Raw genomic sequence first — 21,894 nt, forward strand, 5'->3', positions numbered from 1 at the left:
CATTGTTATTTTTCCTTTCCAGGATCCAATCAAAGTTTACACATTGCATTTTTTTTGTCTCTCCAATCTCTTTTAATATTAAATTGCTCACTCCAACCTTTATTATCTTTTTAGTGACATTGACTTGGTGAAGAATCTAGAGCAATATTTATAGAGTGTTCCTATTCTGGATTTGTCTGATTGTTTCCTTGTGGCATTGTTCAACTTGCCCCTCTGTCCCCTGTATTTCTTGTAAACAGGAAGTTAGCGCTAGACTCTTGATTAGATTCAGGATCCACCTTTTTGTCCAGAATACTTCTTGGGTGATGTTGTGAGGGATCCAGCCCGCATGGCCAGGGTTCTTCCATTTCCTCTCATGTCATCACCTCTCCTACCGTGTGTGGACTGCTGGACACAAATGCTTCAGGCATTTGGGTATCCCACTGGTGGTTCCCAAAGAGTGAACTGAGTGAATCCTGCCCCAGAACAGGAGGCACTTGAGTTCCCAGGTTGTTAATAATTTTTGGCATCTCTGTGACCCTAACCACGTGTCCATCCCTTTGCTTACCCACCAATCTACATGTCCATATCTACTGACCATAAAATCTCAGTCACGACTGCCTTCAGCAGGGACGTGTTTGCACTACCATATGAATTCTCAATATAAATTCCCATTCACCTTTCTCCTCAATTTAGGATGCACCATTTTCTATAAATATTTTTACTGAAGGTCTGACACAGTTTAAGCTTAGGGGATGATGCAGTAAACAGAGCAGTCCTGGTGTTCCCTGACGTTACAGAGCTTAGCGTTTAGTTTTCTCTACTGGATTGAGATCCTTGAGAGGGAGGATTGGTCTTTTTGACTGTTATGTTCCTAGCACCCAGCAAAGAACTTGCTGGGCAAGTCCTGTTGGCCACCAGCTGGACCAGCCTGAGAAGTTCCCACCCATCCTCTTCCCCTCACCCAGGGTTGGTCAAAGTCATGGACTTGGATTGGAAAATATGTTCCAGGATGGAGCCTTGCAGGAGAGGTATTGATCAGCCTCTTCTGCAAATGGTCTCTTGTGTTCCCTTCCACTTTGCCCTGACACGCATATCCTGGTCTTGAAATGGAATGGGAAGCTCAAGACTGGTTCAGCTGTGGAGTAGAGGTGGAGAAAGGTGGCCTTCAGATCAGCTTTGGTTCAAGGCTATTCACGTTGATCTGGCTCAAGAAACAACTTTCTTTACAGGGACCATCTGAGTTCACTTAGGTTGAGAATAGAAGCACCTCTGGTGACAAAGGCTGTATTCTCTGGGAAGAGTTCCTGATCTAGGGCAGGGTTTGCAGACCCCTGTATCCCTAGGCCAAATACTATCTTTATACCATCTACTTAATATCACCCTCAGCAGCTGGTGTCCACAGATTGAATGAATGAATGAATGAATGAAAATCCATGAGGCTCTCACCTTATGATTTCTTCTGGAATCTACCTCATTAGTGAGCAATGCCTCCTCTTCTCTTCCCCCCCAGGTCCACAGTGACATAGTTCGTAAGGAGGTTGTCCCAGCACCTCTCCCCTCCTGCCAGTTGTGTGGCTTCCCCAGGGTGGCAGTATTTCCAGTTCTCATTGCTCCTGCTCTTCCTGCTCACATTCTACCTAAGGCCAGGAGGATGTCACGTTTAGGGTTAGCTTCAGTTAAGGCATATAAGAAAGACTGAGCCTGAGCTTCCCACAATAACTCCATACCCTGGCCTTCCAGAGGGATCTCTCTCTTTCTCTCTCTCTCCCCTCTCTCCCTTCTTTTTCTCTCTATCTCTCTCTCCCTCTCTCTCTTCTCGCTCCTCTCTCTTCTCTTCTTTTCTCTTCTCTTCTGTCTCTCTCTTTCCTCTTAGTCCTTTCTCTCTCTCCCCTCTCCCCCCGTCTCTCTCTGTCCCTCCAGATAAATGGAGTAGTGAAGTGTTAGGTAGCTAAGAGAGAGTTTGTGCCACCAACTGGGACAAACAAAATCTTTTTGCTAGCATCTTGAAACCTTCTCTTTGATGGGAATCTGCAGTCAGAGAAAGCTCTTTCTAAATTGATCATCTTATTATGTGATTCTCCTGTTTGTAACTTGCATTGGCTCTTCATTATCCTCTAGATGAAGCCTAAACGTATGAGTTTTCAAATCCCTTGATGATCTGCCCAGGGTCCATCTTTCTAACATCATCTTTCACCATGTCAGACCTCTGTTTTCTCCCTGATATTACCTCCTACTTCTCCCTGCCCCTCACTTGCTGCTCTCTCGTCACCAGGTCTCCTGGTGTCACCTCTGCTTGGGAAGCTCTTCCACTAGGTGCCAACTTACACAGCTCACTCCCCACCTCCTTCAGGTCTTTTCTCAGTGACACTGACCTGCCCAGCCTATTTGAAATTGTACCCCCTTCTGCCAGCACTCTCAATCTCCCTAACCCTGCTCTACCTTTCCTTTTTTCCATATTTATCGCTTTCTATTTTACTTGCTTAAAACGTTTATTTTTTTACCTGTCTCTTCTTGCTAGAAAAGAAGTTTCACAAGGGAAGCATCTGTGAATGTTTTGTTCATTGATGTATCGCAAGTGCTTAGAATAGTGTATAGTGCTTAATAAATATTTGCTGAATGAATGTGCACATGAATGAATTAATGAAACATTGAATGAATGAATGAGTGGTGTGACAAAGTGGAGAGAACAGAGAGTTCAAATTCCCATGTAGCTGAAGTCTCCTTCTGGCCTGGCTCTTTTGGGCTCTGTGGCCTTACATATGTCATGACATCTTTGGAGCTTCGGTTACTATGTTTTAAAAATGGAATAAATAAAAATATCTACACATAGGGCAGCTTTGAGGATTAAACTCAGGTATTTGAAATGTGCTTTGCAAACTGGAAGGCACTGTATAAATGTTAGCTTAAAAAAGCTGGGGGTTGAGGGGGGAAGAAAAAAAAGACTAGAAAGAAACCATGAAGTGAGAGTGACCAGCAGGGGATTATATGAGCAAACTCCCACAATCCCAAGGCAAGCACTGAGAGGTTAAGAAACTAGTAAAAATGAAGTGGAAGAATCTCAAGCTAAAAATGCTTCATGACCCCGAGGAAGGGGAGAGTGAATCATTCCGCAAGCCTCTACAAGGATTCTAGAAATTGCAAGTCACTGCATTCAGACAGAGTTGAACTGGTATTAATAATTTCATAGTGCTTGCTGGGGACAAACCCTACATGTAAAAGAAAAATCATCCAGGGTCACGAGGTCCAGGTACCTGCTATGGGAATGGAGAGGAGGGAAGGATAGTGATTATAAGATAATACTCACTCTTTATGAACACCTCTATGTGGTCATCTCTTTACATATATTCCCTCTAACAGGGAACTTGTGGAGGAAGGACCTTTATGATCCTCATTGTGCAGGAAACAAGCCCAGAGAATTTATGTGACTGGTGCAAAGCCACCCAGCTGATTAGAAGCAGGGTTGGGACTTGAAGCCCATTCTGAATTGATTTCCAGGCCTGTCCTCTTTCTGCTACATTTTAGTGCTTTTACTATTTTGCTTTGAGATGGAGATGTTAGGGAAGTTTCCATAAATAAAGTAGGATTTTATTTTGGTCTTGATGGATGGGATTTGGAGAGGTGAATTCTTTCGTGCGTTCAACAAACATTTATTGAGCACCTACTAAGTGCTGGGCACAGTTAATAGGCTCATGCAATGAACCATCCAATGAATAAGATAATGTCCTTGTCCTCTTGGAGTTTATGTTGCAGTGGAGAAAAGGGCTGAGGCCTGGAGAGTATATGGAGAAAGATAATCAAGTGTAAGCAAATGATAAAATTGCATAATGACACAATTGTCATAAATAAATGAAAATCGGATAATGGGATGGGGCTTAACTTAGCTTTGATGGTCAGAGATTGTCTCTCTGAGCTGGTGACTTTGAGCTTTGAATAGCGAGGGGGCAGCACTGGAGAGAGCTGAGGGAAGTGTGCCCCCTGCAGACTGCAAAGGCACTGGGAGCCATGGCATCCAGGCCCATTTGAGGATTGAAAGAGGCCACTGTGAATAGTGGGCATAACTACTGTTGTAGGCATGGTGGTTGGGATGCAGTTAATGGGAGAAGAATGGTAGAAGATGAAGTTGTAAAGGCAAGCAGAGACCAGTTCACATAGGCTATGGTAGAGAGTGCCAATTTTACGTTAATTAAAAGACTTTGTTTGTTCAGCTTCTGTCTCATTGATCCTCCTTGTTCACTTGGATCATCTTCTCAGTACCTTTGCTGGATCCTTCTCTATTCAATTTCTAGATACTATAGTACAGTCCTTGGGCCTCTTCTCTGTCTGCCCATGTTTGGGTGATCTCAGTGGTTCTTATTTGTTCTCATGGCCTTATAGAATCTATCCTGATGATTCACATTTATATCCCCAGCCTAGACCTCTCCCCTGAACTCCAGACTCATATACCCAACTATTTAATAACCTTCTTAAATGTGTCATATCAGAGTCTGAATTCTTGGTGTCTCTTTTCAAAGGTGCTCCTCTTCCAGTGTTTCCATTTTCGTCTAAGGCACTGCTATTGACCCAGTTATTTGTACTCCCAGCCCAGAGTGTCTATGATTCTTCTCTTCCTTTCATACCCCACATCAGCAAATTCTATAGGTTTTACTTACAAAAATACAGCTCCAGTATTATTGCCATCTGGACCAGTACCACCCTCATCCAGGCCACGCTCAGCGTTCATCTGGACCACTGCAGTGGCCACCTAGTGGCATCCTTGCTTCTAGTTGTGTCCTCTCCCCAGCTTCAGCTCTTCGCAAAGCAGCCAGAGTGATCTTTCTGAGATGACTGACTCACATTCTTTAACTCTCTCATACCCCTCCTGTGGCTTTCATTACATTTAATATAAAATCCACAGTCCTCATCATGATCCACGAGGATCTACTTTATGTAGCCCCTCCTATCTCTCCCCACATCTCCAAACTGTCCTTCTGCCATTTTTCAAATACTCTTGAGTTCACATTGGACACTTTGCAGTTGCTTTTCCCTTTGCCTGGAACAGATATAAGTCTCCTTTACTTTATTTAGGTTATTTCTCCTCATAGAGAAGCTTTTACTTCCCCCATACAAAAATGAGTCCTCTCTACCTCTGTCACTTCCTGTCCTCTTACCTTGTTTTATTTTTCCATGAGACTTACCATTGTCTGGCATTTCATTTCATACCCATTGGTTTGTTTATGGATTAGCTCTCCTACTAGAATTTGAGCTTGACAAGGGCTGTATTTTGCCTGCCCTTTTCACTGCTGTTCTCCTGTATTTAGAAGACTACCTTGAACTTAGTAGGGGCTCAAAAAATATTGGTTGAATGAACGAATAGATGGGAAGTCACGGAGTCAACTGAGTGCGAGAGAGACATGGTCATTCTTTCCTCAATTATTTCAGAAACTACTATATGGCAGGCCTTGAGCTAGGTGCTAAGAATACCCTGAACAAGCTACCTTTTTCCCATTCTCATGCAGAATGACTCATGTAGCAGGGACAGAAAGAAGTAAACAAGCAATCTTAGTACAGGTCAATACATACTTTGAGTGGGGAAGTGCAACGTGCCATTGGTGAGTGAGAATGAACCAGGTAAAGGAGTGGGAGACTTTTGTCTAGCAGAGAATAGTGCATGAAGGTAGGAAAGCCTGGAGGTCAGAGTGGGTTTGTATAATTGATGGAGCTCGATAAAAAAATCAAAGTGTGTACCTGCTGGTGCTGGAGGGAGATTAGGAGTCAAGAAGAAGCTGGCAAAGTAGGTAGGTACCAGGTCATGGGAGGTATTTCACTCAGAATTAAGAGGTCTGGGCTATATTTTAGGTAGTGGCTCATCTCTGAACGTGCATAAAAACGTAAGGAAAAAGTGAAGGTGGGTGATATTAGTCATGAATGGGTCCACAGAGCAGTTCAGTTTGACTGGAGTAAGGATAGAGTAATAGATGAAGGAACTGGGACTTTGAAGTTTAACTCTGGTCATGAGGAATCTTGAATAGGAATCCAGAGTTTCCTATTTATTTTGTAGGCAGTGGGGACTCCTTGGTGGCTTCCCAACAAGGTGGAGGAGGTTGCATGAGCCACCCCACACTTGGAGAAGATAATCCTGGCTGTAATCTTGAGGAAGAATTGTAGAGTTGTCAAGGTGGGAGCAGCGAAACCAGTGGGCGGCGTTTGCACCTCCATGTGTCTTGGCTGAGAACCTTGTTCTATTTAGTCCCCTCAGAGTCCTTTCCTGCGGATCTCTGGACTTATTAGATGTGCTACTGATCAGAAAAGGGAAAAATGAGAGCACTGAGGTGTTAAGGATTAATTCCAAAATTCCTCACTTCTGAGGCTTAAATTGCCACCTCTGCCTACGCACGGAATAGGATGCAGTAATAAATAGAAACAGGAAGTCACTGAAGACTTGGGTAATCTGGAAACAGAGTCCTAAGGTAACTTGCCAGACTCCAGGGGCTGAGTGTTGGCAGTGAAACAATCTGATTGTGGGGGGGTGCCTAAAAACATGAGTTTCTTAATGCCAGAAGGAGAGACGATCTAACCATAAACCCACTTGTACTGTCTTGATTTATTTAAGAATTATTTACTGGGCATTTTATAATTTCCAAGAATATGCTAGAGCTGAGCAAAATATAGTCCCCACCCCATGGAGGTTACTTTCTAGTGGAAGGGGATGACAATAAAATCATCAAGCAAGTACATCATTGCCAGCTGTGTTCAGTGGTCCTGGGGACATGAGCTGGCTGTGGGAGTTGAGGAAACTTTCCTATAGAAGTCACTTTCTGACTGAGGCCCAGTATGTTGGGAAGGAGTCTACTAGGAGGGAATGGAGGAGAAGATTGTCCAAAGAGAAGACCACAGAGGCCCTTCAGTCCTGGGGTTCTCAATTTTCCTCCATAGAAAGGTCACCGAGGAGCTTGTTAAAAAGGCAGAGGCAGAGACTCTGACTTGCTAAGTTTGAGGGAGCTCTTGTTTCTGTATTTTTAACATGGATAGCCACCGAATTCTGATGCAGGTGGCCTATGGACCTCATTTCACAAAGCACACATAGAATCTGAGTTTGATAGTTTTCAAATTGGGCTCCTTCGCCTGAAGGGTAGGGTGGTAAGGAGAGAGACAGGGTTCTGCAACCATCTCCATTCCCAGGGAAGTTCTGCTTATATCTAACGTACCTATTTTGCAAAGTATTCATTGAAATATTATCATTTGTGTTTTTCCCAGAAAAATGCAAGTTCTTTGTCTATATTGTTCACTTTTGTAGCGCCAGCACCTAAAATAGAGACAGAATCCTGGTAGATGCTCCAAAACAAACTAACACTTATTTAAAAGAATGAACTAATGGATCAAATGTTTCATGTCTACACAAAAGTTTGAAAGCCACTAATCTGGTCCAACTGTCCATTTTACAGATGCGGAGAATGAAATCTTTTTTTTTTTTTTTTGTGAGGAAGATCAGCCCTGAGCTAACAACATCCATCGCCAAACCTCCTCTTTTTGCCGAGGAAGATTGGCCCTGAGCTAACATCTGTGCTAACCTCCTCTTTTTGCCGAGGAAGATTGGCCCTGAGCTAACATCTGACACAGCATGGCTTGACAAGTGGTGCATCGGTGTGCGCCCGGGATCCAAACCTGCGAACCCCGGGCCGCCGAATCGGAGTGCGCACTTAACGGCTTGCGCCACCAGGCCGGCCCCGGGATAGTGAGATCTAAAGAGAAATCATTACTTTCTAAGGTGGTCCAGCTCATTATGGTGGAGTAGATGGTAGATTTATGATGCCTTTGCCATTCCTCTAGACCCAATGCTAGCCTCTAAGGAGGGCAAAATGTCAGCAGCACCTTGATGAAAATGCAAGAGGTACGTGAGAAATACAAGGTAGTTTAAGAACAATTTGTGTAAATTCATGGACTTGAGGTTCATAATGGGTAATTAGCTTGCTAGATCGAATCTTGAGTTGAAAGAAATCTAAGTCATGTCTAGCATGCACATAGTGTAATAGAAAGAGTTAAACCTGAGTGAGTCTTTGAACCTGAGTTTCTTCATATGTAAAGTGGGGATGATTATAACCACCTTCCAGGGTGTTTGTGAATATTAATGCAAAGCACCCGGCCCATATTAGGTGACCCAATATATATTTATGCTTAGGCATATGGATTTGAAGAATCAAGGATGTGCAGTATTGGAAAATAGATATTATTTATGGCTGAGTCTGGATTTAGGTGGATAAGTATCTGCATAGGAGAGAGAAGAGGTGGGGCTCTTCTAGAAAGTACCAAGTGAGCTTGCGGAAGAATAGTCGCTAGGCAGTGGCCTTCTTAGGATGTGGACATTGAAATGCCTTTATGTCCAAGAAAAATAACATTTGCTAGTTGTTCACGGGAACACCAAAAGAGGAACTGAAGGAGCATTTGATGGAGACAACCAATTTTTGTGTGCTTTAGAAGAAAGAATAGAATTAAAATTCAGAGTCTGGGGGTAGCCATGGGTTAGACCAGGGGACTGATATCTCTCAATGTGTTTCAGAGTATCATCCAACAAACTCAGGGCTAAAAAAAAAAGCTAAGTAGGTAATCTTTTCCATAACTATCATCTATCATCATCCTGGTGCCTATGTGAGACTAACATACCTGTCAGCAGTTACAACAAATACCGGTCCCTGATGGAAACATTTCCAGTTCACCTGGACACTCAGAAGACACTTCCTAATATTCTATACACATTTTTCTTTCCTGAAACACATAGGATCTCCTAGTCAGTAATGACAGCAACAGCAACACTTTCCAACCACCATGTGGGTTTTAAATTCCTCCTATAAGGATCTCTGTCAATCAGTTACTCAAACTCTTCTGCGATATCTTCAGACAGGGGACTCCCTAATTCCCGGGGCAGCCTGCTTTATTCTGATTAGTTCTGACAGTCAGAAAGAACTTGCTTTATTGAGTGGGGCTTTACCTTGCTGTCAGTTCTTCCCAGTCATTGCAGCTCTAGCCCTTGGAGCCATGTTTTCATGACATTACAACTCATCAGAATCCACCAACTAGGAAAACTGGTGGTATCTTCCTTCTTCTTGTGATGTTTGGGCAATTAAATACTTCTGAGAATGCCTTAGACCCCCTCCCATGGTATTTTTTCATCATTGCATATATTAAGTCAATTACCTTGTTTAATCATCAAATCATAAATTCTACTTGAAACGTTGATTTTCGTAACTCAGGTGTGATCTGAGCATTTTGTTTTATCAGTTCCTTCTAATTTGTATTTAAATAATGACTTTGTTATTTAGGCTTAAAGGTGCTGTGTGGGAAAACATCCTCTTTTTTCCATTTTCTTTGGCTCAGTACTTTTTACATATTTTTAGGGCAGGGGCATTTTTTTATGAAAAAACACACAGAATTTACTGATCTATCTATAAATCTTTGATCTGACATCCTTGATTATTTCCTTAAAATACATTATTTGACTGGCCAGGTCAATGGGTTAAATTAGGTGAGCAAACTTTTTCGGTAAAGGACCAAATAGTAAATCGTTGAGACTTTGTGGACCCTCTGGTCTCTGTTGCAACTACTCAGTTCTGCCATTGTAGTGCAAAAGCAGCCGAGTGTGACTATGTTCCAATAAAAATTTATTTACAAAACAGGCAATGGGACAAATTTGGTCTGTGGGCCATAGTTTGTTGACCCCTGAGTTAAATCATTTTTAAGGACTTTGATACATTTATGTTAAGTAAAGGATGGCTTTACATCCCGAATTTCTGATATAGGACCAGAAATTCAGAATGTGTGTTGAGTGAGTTGAAGAAAAAGATATTTCCGAACTAGTTTAAAGCAAGAACAGGGAAACTTTCTATATAGGGAAACAAAAGAAGAACCTAGCTAGGAATGTGGATTTTGGGGAAGTTCTGAGATGGTAGCATGCTCTCTAATCCTAAAATATTTAACAAGAAAGAAATTGGCAATTAAATGCAGTGTTACTTGCTGGGGAAAAAGTTGTTCATTTTTCTCCTAAAAGGATGCACTATGGCAAAGGGAAATGAGCAGAGTCCTGGCTGTGCAAGACCTGGATTGAGCTCTGCTACTGCCAGCTGTTTGTCCCTGGGAAAATGATGTCCCCTCTCATCTCTGTGTTTCCTTCTAAAGATTGAAGGCAATACGAAGACGTTCTCTGTGGTTCCTTGGAGCTCTCAAATTCTGTGATCTGAAAGAGAAAATTCATATAATTGCAATGTTTAATGGGATTTATGATAATTGGAAAATAATTGCTGCTCCAAACTTTTATTAATCTATATTTAGTTATGAGTCATGCTTTCACAATAGATGCTTTGGAAATAAGCAGAGAGACAAATTGAGTAAACAGAATTTTAAATATTTTATTTATATGCAGTTTGTGTAATCCCTAGAGCCCATGGGCATATTAAGATCATTTAAAATATCCATTAAAAGTTATGTGTTATGCGACAAACTCCCCTTTTAGAATGCCTTGCCAAGGGATAAATAGCTAACATTTATTGAGTAGCTACTACTGCCAGATTAATTGCATTCATTACGCTTAATCCTTCCAACAACCCTGCAAGGTAAGTACTAGGATTTCTATTGCACTGATAAAGAAGCGCTGAGAGGCTGAGGAATCTGCTAAAGATCACTCAGCTAATGAGTGGCTTTCTGCTGGGATTCAGCTCCTCCCACGGTGCTACAACGTCTTCCAGAAAGGACCTGTTTTGTGTCACTTTTTCAGGTGCTCAGTGGAATGAGCATTTGCTTTTCCTTGATGTCCTCCTGTATGTCGGTTTGCAGAGCATTGCAAGTTCTCCTGTCAAGGCACTTTGATAGAGTTAACACCTGTCCCCCACTGGTGTGGTGATGCCAAAGTGGGCAGAGGAGGAAGGAACAGGAAAAAGTGGGAAGAGCCCAGGCAGGGAATCATGGAATCTGAATTTCTGTCCCAGCCCTGACATGAGTTTGCCATGTGATCATCACCAGCCAGGGCCTCAGTTTTCCCCCACTTGTGATGGGGATGGCAGTACTCCCCCTCTTCCAGCTTGTTGGGAAGATAACATATATGATGACAGAGCTTTGTAAGGGACCACGTGCACTACAGGCTCAACAAAATTGAGATAATGGGATGGTGAAGTGGATCAGGATAGAGGACACTGAATCCGAGACCGGGAACCCAGAATCTAGTCCCTCTTGCCACCAATGGTGCTGTGGCCTTGGGCAAGTCCCTTTCTCTCTCTGGACCTCAGTGATGCCCTTGGATGATCGCTGCAAAAGCCCTTCCATCCTGATGTTTTAGATTCTATATGGCAGCAAGGCAGCTCAGGTGACTGAGGGCATCTCGGGAAACTCTGTCTGCTCCAACTAAAATAAGTAAAATAAAGCAAGGGCATTCTAAGCTACTTGCCCCACAATGAAGTACCATATGGCACCCCCTTCCCTCAGTAACAATGCTCCATGAAGAATCCCACTGGCTTTTCAGGAAATGGCCCATTTATATAAAAGTTGGACCATTCCAAGCATGCTTGTCGTGTTTCTATTTTTCCGTCTCATGTTTCTACTCAATGAGAAGCACTTAGCTCCATTCCAAGATACTTCCCCTGGATTAGTTGCCCCCATTTCTCTGAACTTTATTCTCATAAGAGCCTTCAGAACTGCCACTCAGGTCAGTATAAGAGTAAAAATGCCATTACTTCAGTGAATGCACTTTGGAAAATAGAAAGGCTTATATAGGAATTGTAAGCAAGGATTATTTTATTCTCTGCAGTTAGGTCAATGTCTTTACTTGTAGTTAAAATAAAACTATTCCTAATCATGTTTTCAGGAACAGTTCTTTTTGTTTGTTTGTTTGTTTTCTGCTTTTCCTCTCCTTACCCTTCCAGGGCCAAAATGCTGGGGAGATCCCCTTGGATGCTGCCATTCCTCAGCTGCATGCTCACTTAGGTTCTGGGTCATGGAGGCAGGCAGGGGATTTGTTGCAGACACACTACTTGTTAAGAGGCATCATTTCCACTTCACATATGCCCTTGGGTTCACCTTTCCTGAGCTGGCTGGGGATCATGTCGGGAGAAACTGGGAACAGCAAGCAAGAAAAATGCTCCCTCTCTCTCTTCTCTCTCTCTCTCTGGTGTCTCAATGATTTTATCTCCTCACTATCTTCCTCTGTATTTCCCCTTGTTCATTTCTGGGGATAATTTGCTACTAACAATAACGGAAGTGGTCCCAGAGTCCCCGCCCCCCGCCCCTCCCACCCCCACTGACTCAGAAACTTGTTTTTATTCCACTTCCAAATGATTATTTAATACAACCAATGGGATAAGCCACCCAGTAATAAACAAATGCAAACATCTCGTAACTGTAATCAGTGATGCTTCCAACAAACATTTAGTGGGTGTACAGTGTCTATAAAATATTCTAAAATGTATGCTTAGATTAAGTCAAACCACTAGAGAGCTACATATTTAGATTGTAATGTGTTTCACTCTCATGGAACTGTTTTATTGAATGATGCTTTGGCATATGCATTAGACTACATTGAGCCAATCAAACACTGGGATATGGTTGAGGACATTACCCACCAGCATCAGCTGTATCCATCTCTTTATGAGAAACCCTGGGAGATGTTTGTTTCTTATTGTAGCATTCAGGAAATTTGTGTTTCTCCAACAACTTTGAACAAAAACTACTCTGTTATCTTCTTGACTGTATGGTTCTTTTGGCTGTGATTCCCTTTTTCCTTTGGCTGCAAGGAAACTCAGAGAGACTTGCAGTTCACGTCTATCAAGTGTTCAGGTCTTTATAGAATTAATTTTGTGTGCTAGTTTTAACCCAAACTTCATTTTATTTTCCTCCCTTTATTTTTCAACGTTTTTATATTCTTGTCTATATGGTGTGCGTGTTCTTGAAAACCATCTCCAAATATTTCTGCTGTGAGCGCAGATTCAAGTGAAAAAACAAGCTGAAACACATCCTCCATAAAGAAGAGTAAAGCAACCCCTCTCTTCTTCAGAGGGCATTAGTAGCCTCGATATCTAGAAAACAATGGAGTAAACTCACATTTATCTAGCACTTCTATGGAATCAGCACTACAAGAGGTACTCTCCTCACAACCCTGAGAAGCAGAAATTGCCATCCCCCATTTTGCACATTAGGAAACAAAAAAGAAAATTTTACACAACAAAAACATCGTTGTAAGTGTGCCCTATGCAAATAATAATTTAAAAAATACCAACAGCCACTTACAATTGTCCATACTCTGTAGCAATTTACAAAGAAGTTTTCCAACCATTATTTCGTTTAACTCTCAGCACAACTCGGGGAGATGCGTGGTTTTTAGTCTTCCTTGCATATATGAGGAAATAGAAAAGAAGAGAGTTTATAAACTGTTGGTCTGTTTCTTAAATTCAGAGTCACTACTTTTTCTTTTTTTGTTTTGAGGAAGATCAGCCCTGAGCCAACATCCGATGCCAATCCTCCTCTTTTTGCTGAGGAAGATTGGCCCTAGGCTAACATCTGTGCCTATCTTCCTCCACTTTATATGGGATGCTGCCACAGCATGGCTTGAGAAGTGGTGCGTTTGTGCGCACCCGGGATCCAAACCTGTGAACCCCGGGCCGCCGAAGCGGAGCGCGCACACTTAACCGCTGCACCACCAGGCTGGCCCCGGACTCACTACTTTTAACATACTTCAAAAGATTCAAATCCCACCTATCCCCAAAGTTCTACCTACTGGTAACTTTGAAAAGTGCATGATTGTTTCCTCTCATCTCTCACCCCACCATCCATCCGCTATCACCCAACTTCCTATTGGAGCCTCTCATGTAACCATAACAACAGTGAGAATCTTAATAACATTAATGCTAATATTTTATTGGGGGCTTGTTATGTTCTAGGTACTGTGCTTCAGGATTTAATGTAATCCTAAACTCATCCCTCTAGGGTAGATATGCTTACCTTGGATTACACCTACATTTTATAGAGTGTAAGCAAACTTGTCCATGATCTCACAGTTAATCGGTAGTAGAGTGAGGTTTTAAGGAAACATTTTTACCTCCAGAACCCAGGCTGAGAGATACAGAGTTGAAGATCATCTAATACAATCAGCTTGTTTCCCAGGGCAGTAGCACCTTCCCAAGGTCACAGAGTTCTCTTGTCTGTCTCACGGTCTTTTCTACTTCTTCAGTGCAACGTCATACTCAGTGTGTCATTGAGCGTGTGTGCATCTGTGTGTGTATAGGAGAGGAGAGGGCTAGTAAAGAGGACAGGGGAGGATCCTATAAAGGCAATGCTTAGTGCTAAAAAGAGAGCTTTGGCCTTACAATTTTCTCTCCAGCCTCATCTTAAATCCTGCAACTCTGGCTCCAATCTTCATCCATCCTCTGCCTTTATCATCACCTGCCCTCTTATCTTTCGCTCCCCCAGTGGGATGGGCCTTGCTGCAGCCACTCCATGCCTTCTGTCCAGGATCCTTTTCTAATCCCAGTCTAATTGGTTTGCCCTTCCTGCTGTGATGCTTCATGGGGCTAAAGCACATTCCGTGGATCCTGTGCCATCGCGAGTTCTGCCTTTTCCTCCAAGGAGAGTTTGCTTGCTCTGTGGGCCCAGAAGGAAAGATATATATTTTATGTTGTGTTCAATTCACTGAGAACTTACATAAAATTTGTTTCTGGGCCAGCAGAGCAGTTAGACAACATGACAAGCAAGGCTTTCTCACTTTCTTTTATTTTCTTCTACTCTTTTTTTTTAAGGTGGCATGTTGCAGCGGAAAGGGCACTGCACTTGGAGTCATGAGCTCCCAGCTCTGATTTCAACCCTGCCAGTCATTTGCTGTGTGATCTTGGGCAAATAATTTAATGTTTTTGAAATTCAGTTTTCTCATCCATGAATTGATTGAGTTGGATTTGATGAGTTCAATGACAGAAGTCATAGTGATGCTTTTAGAACAGGGGTCATACTCCCTGTGGGCCAAATCTGACATACTACCTGCTTTTATAAATAAAGTTTTCTTGGAACACAGCCATATTCACTCATTTATGTATTGTCTATGGCTGCCCACGCTACAAGGATGGAGTTGAGTAGCTGCAACAGATACCTTATGGATACAAAACCTAAAATATTTACTATCCGGCCCTTTACAGAAAAAAGTTTGCTTGCTCCTCTTTTAGAACATAAATGAGATTGTTTCCTTGCTCAAAACCTTTTGACTTTCCATATTACTTAGAATTTAAAAGTAAAAAGTCTTTACTAAATTTAACATAGCCTTTCTAGATCTGTGTCCACCCCATCCCATGTTTTGATGTTATTATTTTTTCTGTCACTCTTTCTTTCATCTCATCTCCTTTACTCATCTGCTCATCTAAGCCTGCCTCCTTGATGTCCCCAAACCCGGCAAACATAATCCAACCTCAGGACTTTTGCACCTGTTGTTCCTCCTTCGTAGATCACTATTCTACTAAGTGGACCCATATTCTCCTTCTCATTTCTTTCAAGTCTCTCCTTTAATGTTATCAAATCAGGAAGGCCTTTTCTAACCGTCTATATAAAACCACACCCTTACCCCACCCCTGAGCATCCTGGCCTCCTTCCTCTGCTTTATTTGTCTTCATAGCATTTATCTCCCTCTGACATGTTGCACATTTATTATCTATATTGTCTGTATTATATCTGTGTATTATCTATATTATATCTATATGGAATATTATGTATATCTATGTGTCTCTTTATTATCTGTCCCCTCTCAGCAGAATGTAAGCTCCTTGGTAGAAGGACTTTTATCTAATTTGTTTACTACTGTATCCTCAGAGCTGGAAAAATAGTAGGTGCTCAAATTTTGAATACATAAATCAGCTCTTTCAGCTCTAATGTTGTTTAAATCCACTTCTGAATCGATCTAAGTACTGTGAAGTCCTTTTACTTAAATGTATTTTGGTAAAGAGTATAAAATTGTAGAATCCTGTGATTATTATAGTCTTTGCTCCAACATCTCTATGATGGTCACAGAGTCACATAAACCCGTTCTTAGAATGCTTTTGGTCTGGATTCTTGGCCAATAAGAACAGAATTTATAGACTGATGTCTGATAACATCATGTGGTCCCTGACAACTTCTCTGTCTTTATCTCTTATCATTTATATATCACACACACACACGTGAATGCTGCACACATATACACATCCCTCTCCCTCCAACTGTCTTATCCTCCCTTATTCCCCTCCATTTTTCACTGGGATCTCCTTCTTCCTGAAACACCTTCCTCTATGTTGGTTTGGCCAAATCCTATATTCCCTTCAAGATTCAACTTGTACAGGAGAATTCTTTGACACCCCATCCCTACCCCAGCCTCTCTTCCAGACTGGGTCAAGGACCCTCCTGTCTGATCCCCCTGTAACTAAAATTACCATTGCAAAGAGCACACCATAGTTTAGTAGCGTTCCTAAACATCCACTTTTTTCCCGTAAGGTGGAACAATTTCCTCGGATCAGGAACTCTGTCCTTGGTGCTGAACAATCAGTGCCTGGCAGAGTCAGCGCTTCATAATAACACTGCCCCCCCCAGTTATTGAGCTTTTCCCAAGCACCTGGCATAGTACTCAACAGGCCACATGCATCCCCTCAGTTAGGCCTTGCATCCACCCTGTGAGGGAGGAACTGGGAGCCCAGAACTGACTTCTTCCCTGGTTTTTTCAAGGAAGCAACACAGATGGCAGGCCCTGGGTCTGTAGCTGGTGAACATCAGAAAGACTATGGAGGCTGCTAAAAAAAAAAAAAATGGAATTAAGTCATGGACTTGTAATTTGGAGATGGAGGTGGCATTATTCTTTTGTATTGGTCTGGTCCTACTGTGGTTTTATATTCTACCTCTCTCAATATCTACATTAAAAGAGTGATTTAAAAATCAGGATACTGGTTTTCTACTCCCAGCTCTGCCACTAACTAGCTGTGTGACTTTTGACATGTTACTTAACCTCTCTGTATGTAAATGCATGTTAGTTTTGAGGAATGTAGACATATTCACATAAAAAAATAGTAACCCAAGGTCATAACATATAAATAAAAGTTATAAATATATACACACACATATGTGTAATTATATATTTGTATATTATACTGAAATATGTATATGTTTCTATGGATATATATATAATCTATATATAATAATATAATAGTAATATAATATAATATATATGCATATAAATAATTTTATATATAATTTTGTAAATTTCAGGGGTAAGCTGATGAGCAAAGACTCTTTTTCTCAGAAATATCTGATGATTCTCATCGCCTTCTGTTGGTCATCTAATGCTGAATAACAAATTACCCAAAACTTAGTGGCTTAATACAACAATATTTATTATCTTCCAGTTTCTGTGGGTCCAGAATCTGGGTGTGACTTAGTTGTGTGCCCTTTCTCTCACCAGGCTGTAGTTAGTCATTTCAAAGCTCAAATGGGAAGGATCTGCTTCCCAGCTCACGCATGTTACTGTTAGAATTCAGTTCCTTGAGAGGTCTCAGCTCTTCAGAAGCTGCTGGCTGGAGGCATCCCTTGGTTCCTCGCCACGTGGATCTCTCCACAGAGCAACTCACAACATGGCAGCAGGAGAGAGGGATAGAGGCAGAGACAGAAGCAAAGAGAGACAGAGAGAGAGAAACGAAAGTCTCAATATTTTGTAACCTAACCATGAAAGTAACATTCCATCACTTTGATATTCTATTCATTAGAAGCAAGTCACTGGGTCCAGTCCAGCCCACACTCAAGGTGAGGGGTTACACAGGGATGTGAGCACCAGTGAGCGGGAGTCATGTCACAAGCCCTACCTACCACACCTATAAAATTCTCCTCAGCTGTCTCTCACATCCTCTTCCCTCTCCCCATATCTGGTCATGCCACTGGCTCCGTCTTGTCTCCTTTACCACCTCTTCTTCATATACTTACCCTCCTGTTCAGCTCTTCTGATAACATATTATACATCCCCCTCTCACTCACTCTGCTTGTACCCTTCCCTCCACGTGGATAGTTGTGTTTGTGGTTTTTTTTTGAACATTACTGTTTATCTAAATCCCATGTGAACTTCAAAACCATAGTTCAGGTATGGCCTCCTCTATGAAGCTTTCCCTAGAGACCTGAGAAGTCTATGCTCCAACTTCTCTTATCCTGTAGTCCTTGATTTACAGCAAACTGGAAATGTCTTGTCTTCCCTGTCAGACTGTGAGCTTCTTAAGGTCATGGGACTGTGATGTATCCAGCCCTCCTGTGGACATAATGCTTTGCACTTGCTAGGTGTCTTGCAAGGGTTCCTTGAGTGCAGCTGATGGATTTAGTAAGTACCTATCATGTTCAAGGTACTGAGCTGACTTTATTTAGAATTTGAACTATGTTATGAATTATGGACAGAGATTCCTTAAGCGGACACAGACCATAAGCTCTGAGGCTTGGAAATGTATTCCAATTTGAAAGCTTTTTTTTTTGTTTCTTCAGACCCAGTTTGCTCTGCATCAGGGGTCAGACTCCACCACTGAATTACCGTGGCATTTTTCGGTGGGATTCCCACCCAGTTCTGCTTCTTCTTGCTCTGTGCCCTTTCCTTCGTTTATCTCTCCCATCTTATGGCAGGAGAGAAGGACCTTTTCATTAAACTCTGGTTCCCAACATTTATCTAGGCTGACCCTAAAGTCCTCTTAGCTAGTCTGTTTTTTGCAAAGGACTTGGAACTTGTAACTCAGGCAGATCAGAGAGCTGGTTGTTCCAGAGGGAACTTCATCTTGGGTAGGAACAGAAGTCAACATTAAAGCAAAAGCAGCCCGAACCATGGTCTTTTAAATTTCTGCTTGTATTCAGTTTGCATGCTCCATGTTCATCATCCATGAACCTTTAATGATTTATATGTCTGGGAATGTGTGAGGAAATAAAGTTATAAAACTGTCTTTCACATTGGATTATTGCCTGGCAGTTTCCAAAGGTATTTTCGCACCCTGTTTCATGTAATCTGTGCACCAGCAATAGGAAATAGATAATATTAGTTGGATTTTATAGATAAGGGAATGTAGGTCCAGAGAAGTAACATGCTGTGCTCAAGATCCCAGGACATAGTTTTCAAAAGGCAGAGTGAGATTCTGAGTTGGACTCTCAAGTTCAGTGGTCTTCAGTCTTGGTCTATTATTCTATCATTAGTGAAGGGAAGAATGGAAATCCCCCAACATGGTCTTGAGAACATAACTTCATTTCTTCCAAATGGTAGTTGCTTCATGAATGCAAGTTAAAATGTTTAATTAAATTGAGCTCTGGGCTAATTGTTTGATTTTGGAGTTGTCTTAGAACAGGTCTCAAGTTGCTGTGTGCCTTAGGTCTTGTCCATTGTTACATAGTCTGCTTCCCTACCTCCTTTCCTGCCTCCCTTCCTTCCATTCATTTGTTTATTTGTTCATCCATCCAGCAGTCTTATGAATTCTATCATGTAACCTATACCATATACCTACAAAGATTCCATCTTTATGGTATCATTCACAGTCTGGTGAGAGAGATGAATAAGCAACTAGATAACAATGATTTTTGTATCGCTGATGCTCTGTAAGCAACGTGAGAACGTGATGGTGTCTGTCTGGTTCACCACAGTATCCAAGTGATGAGAACAGTGCTCAATAAATATTTGTTGGCTAAAGAGGATTGTGAGCTCCAGATCTAAGTATCACTGGGCAAATATTAAAAATAATTGTAGTCACTCTGTCACCTAAGGAGAGAAGCCCATTGTTGGGTGGACTTTGGCTTGTGGGTAGAGATGGTAAGTTGAGTATCGCTTATCTCTCCTGCCCAGGGAGTTTGCCCGTTGGAAGGTGAGGAACACAGCCATCGAGAGGAGAGACCTGGTCCGTCATCCAGTGCCCCTCATGCCGGAGTTTCAAAGGAGCATCCGCCTGCTTGGCAGGAGACCCACCACTCAACAGTTCATCGATACCATCATCAAAAAGTACGGCACCCATCTCCTCATCTCTGCCACCTTGGGAGGTAGGTTGGCAGCCACTGCGCCATAGCCTTGTCATGACTTTGGGTCTAGGATGGAGGGGATGGTGGCACGCCCTAGGATCAAAGCCATCTTAGCATCTCTGCCATGATACATCACTCAAAAGCATATAGTGCTAGATAAGCCAAATTGTCCTGGTTGGTGTGATCATATTAGAGCAGTGAATTCCATTCTATGGTACAGTCTAAGTTGAGAGTTTACTAACTTTTGTGGAAATAATTCCAAGGCCTCACCTTGGAATAGCTCAATTTGTTGGGAATGTTTAATTTGATTATTGAATTAGTTCCTTTGGAATGTATTCTAATCTGGGTAAATAATTAAATTTAAGAGGTTGTTTAGAGAATTGCCTTTATTTAAGTCTACTTTAGGGACTAATAACTAAGGTTATCATTTTACAAACAGGGTATCATGTGTATCTTATATGGGTTTTGACTAGGTTAAGAAGAATACAGACTAATTGCTCCACCCTGCTCAGCTTTACCCATCCCTCCCCAACAAGTCCAATCAATCTTTAAGGGAGTGAGGATAAGAGGAGACGATAAAGGGGAGGAAAGAAATGCAAAGAAAATGGGAAATGGTAGAGACTAGTGCATTTAGATGCTTCTGGGTCTTGCCTGCATGCATCATTTTATATTATGAGCTACAATCCCTTGGGTGTCAGTTTTCTGGCGCAGTGACCGGGTAACTGAATTTTGAGAAAGCCCCTTGGGTGGTGGAGTACCATGTCACCTGCACAGAGAGCTGTTAAGTTGCATTTAGATATAGCCCATGCCATATGGTGTATTGATGGAGGCAGGTGGGTGAGCTGAGGTGTAACTATAACAGTTGATCTTTTCCTTCAGGGGAAGGGTGGGCACTACAGGCTAGGGTGGTCACTACAAACTTCATCAAAGACATGGCAGTTTAGCTTGACAGGAGTTGGCTAGGTAGAAGGAAGGTGGCAAAGCATTCTAGGCTGACCACACAGTATACATTTTGAGGAAGGCCAGATTAGGAATTTGATGATGTGGGGAATGTGGATGGAGAGGTCGGTTGGGCAAATTCATTCATTCTTTTTTTTTTTTTTTTTTAATTTTTTTTATTATTATTTATTTATTTTTTCCCCCAAAGCCCCAGTAGATAGTTGTACATCATAGTTGCACAGCCTTCTAGTTGCTGTATGTGGGACGCGGCATCAGCATGACCAGGGAAGCGGTGCGTCGGTGTGCGCCTGGGATCTGAACCCCCCACGGCCAGTAGCGGAGCGCGCGCACTTAACCGCTAAGCCACTGTGCCGGCCCAAATTCATTCCTTCTTGCAATAATAATAGCCACTCCTTATTCAGTATTTCCCCACAGCAGGTATTGTATGTTGTCTTTAGTCCTCAAAAACTGCAGGTTAAGTCAAATTATCTCCATTTTACAGTTAAGGAAGCTGAGACTCAGAAGGGGTATGGTTAGTAGGTGACAAAGCTAAGGTTTTTGAAAAATTTTTATTCAATTATTTAAACTAAAAACAAAAACAATTCACCCTAAATTTTTTAACTTAGGGTTTTCTGTCCACAAATCCTGCATTATTTTTTGACCCCAAATTAGTCATCTCTTCAACCAAGTGTTTTCTGTCCACAAAGCCTGCATTATTTTTTGACCCAACATTAGTCATCTCTTCAACCAACTCATTCACCCACCGATCCACCCACTCTAAAAACCAATCAACCAGCATGGATTCGTTGCCTGTTGCTCATCAGATATTAAGTTAAGTAGGACTTTGAATGTTCAATCATGTAGTTTAAATTCTATTCTATTGTAAAGTGAAAATGAAATCATGTCTATCTTGAGTGTGGCATTAACCTGTACCTTTTTCTTTGAACTTCTCCCACCTCTCATTTCACTTGGAAAAAAAAAAACTATTGTGTCAAA

The 21,894-nt window shown here is 41.9% G+C and overlaps 1 protein-coding gene across 1 annotated transcript in view; it reads left to right on the forward strand.

The window, feature by feature from the left end:
- The window catches only part of BRINP1 (BMP/retinoic acid inducible neural specific 1), a 172,747-nt gene that overhangs the window by 86,694 nt on the left and 64,159 nt on the right, over positions 1-21,894 (forward strand). The window contains exon 3 of the mRNA XM_004423372.3: positions 19,790-19,980. Within this exon, the coding sequence (XP_004423429.1) occupies positions 19,790-19,980 (191 nt within the window). The remainder of the gene's footprint in view (positions 1-19,789; positions 19,981-21,894) is intronic.

The sequence above is a fragment of the Ceratotherium simum genome, chromosome 29 (genome assembly GCF_057802395.1).
Source record: "Ceratotherium simum simum isolate JZ-2026a chromosome 29, ASM5780239v1, whole genome shotgun sequence".
Lineage (NCBI taxonomy): Eukaryota > Metazoa > Chordata > Mammalia > Perissodactyla > Rhinocerotidae > Ceratotherium > Ceratotherium simum.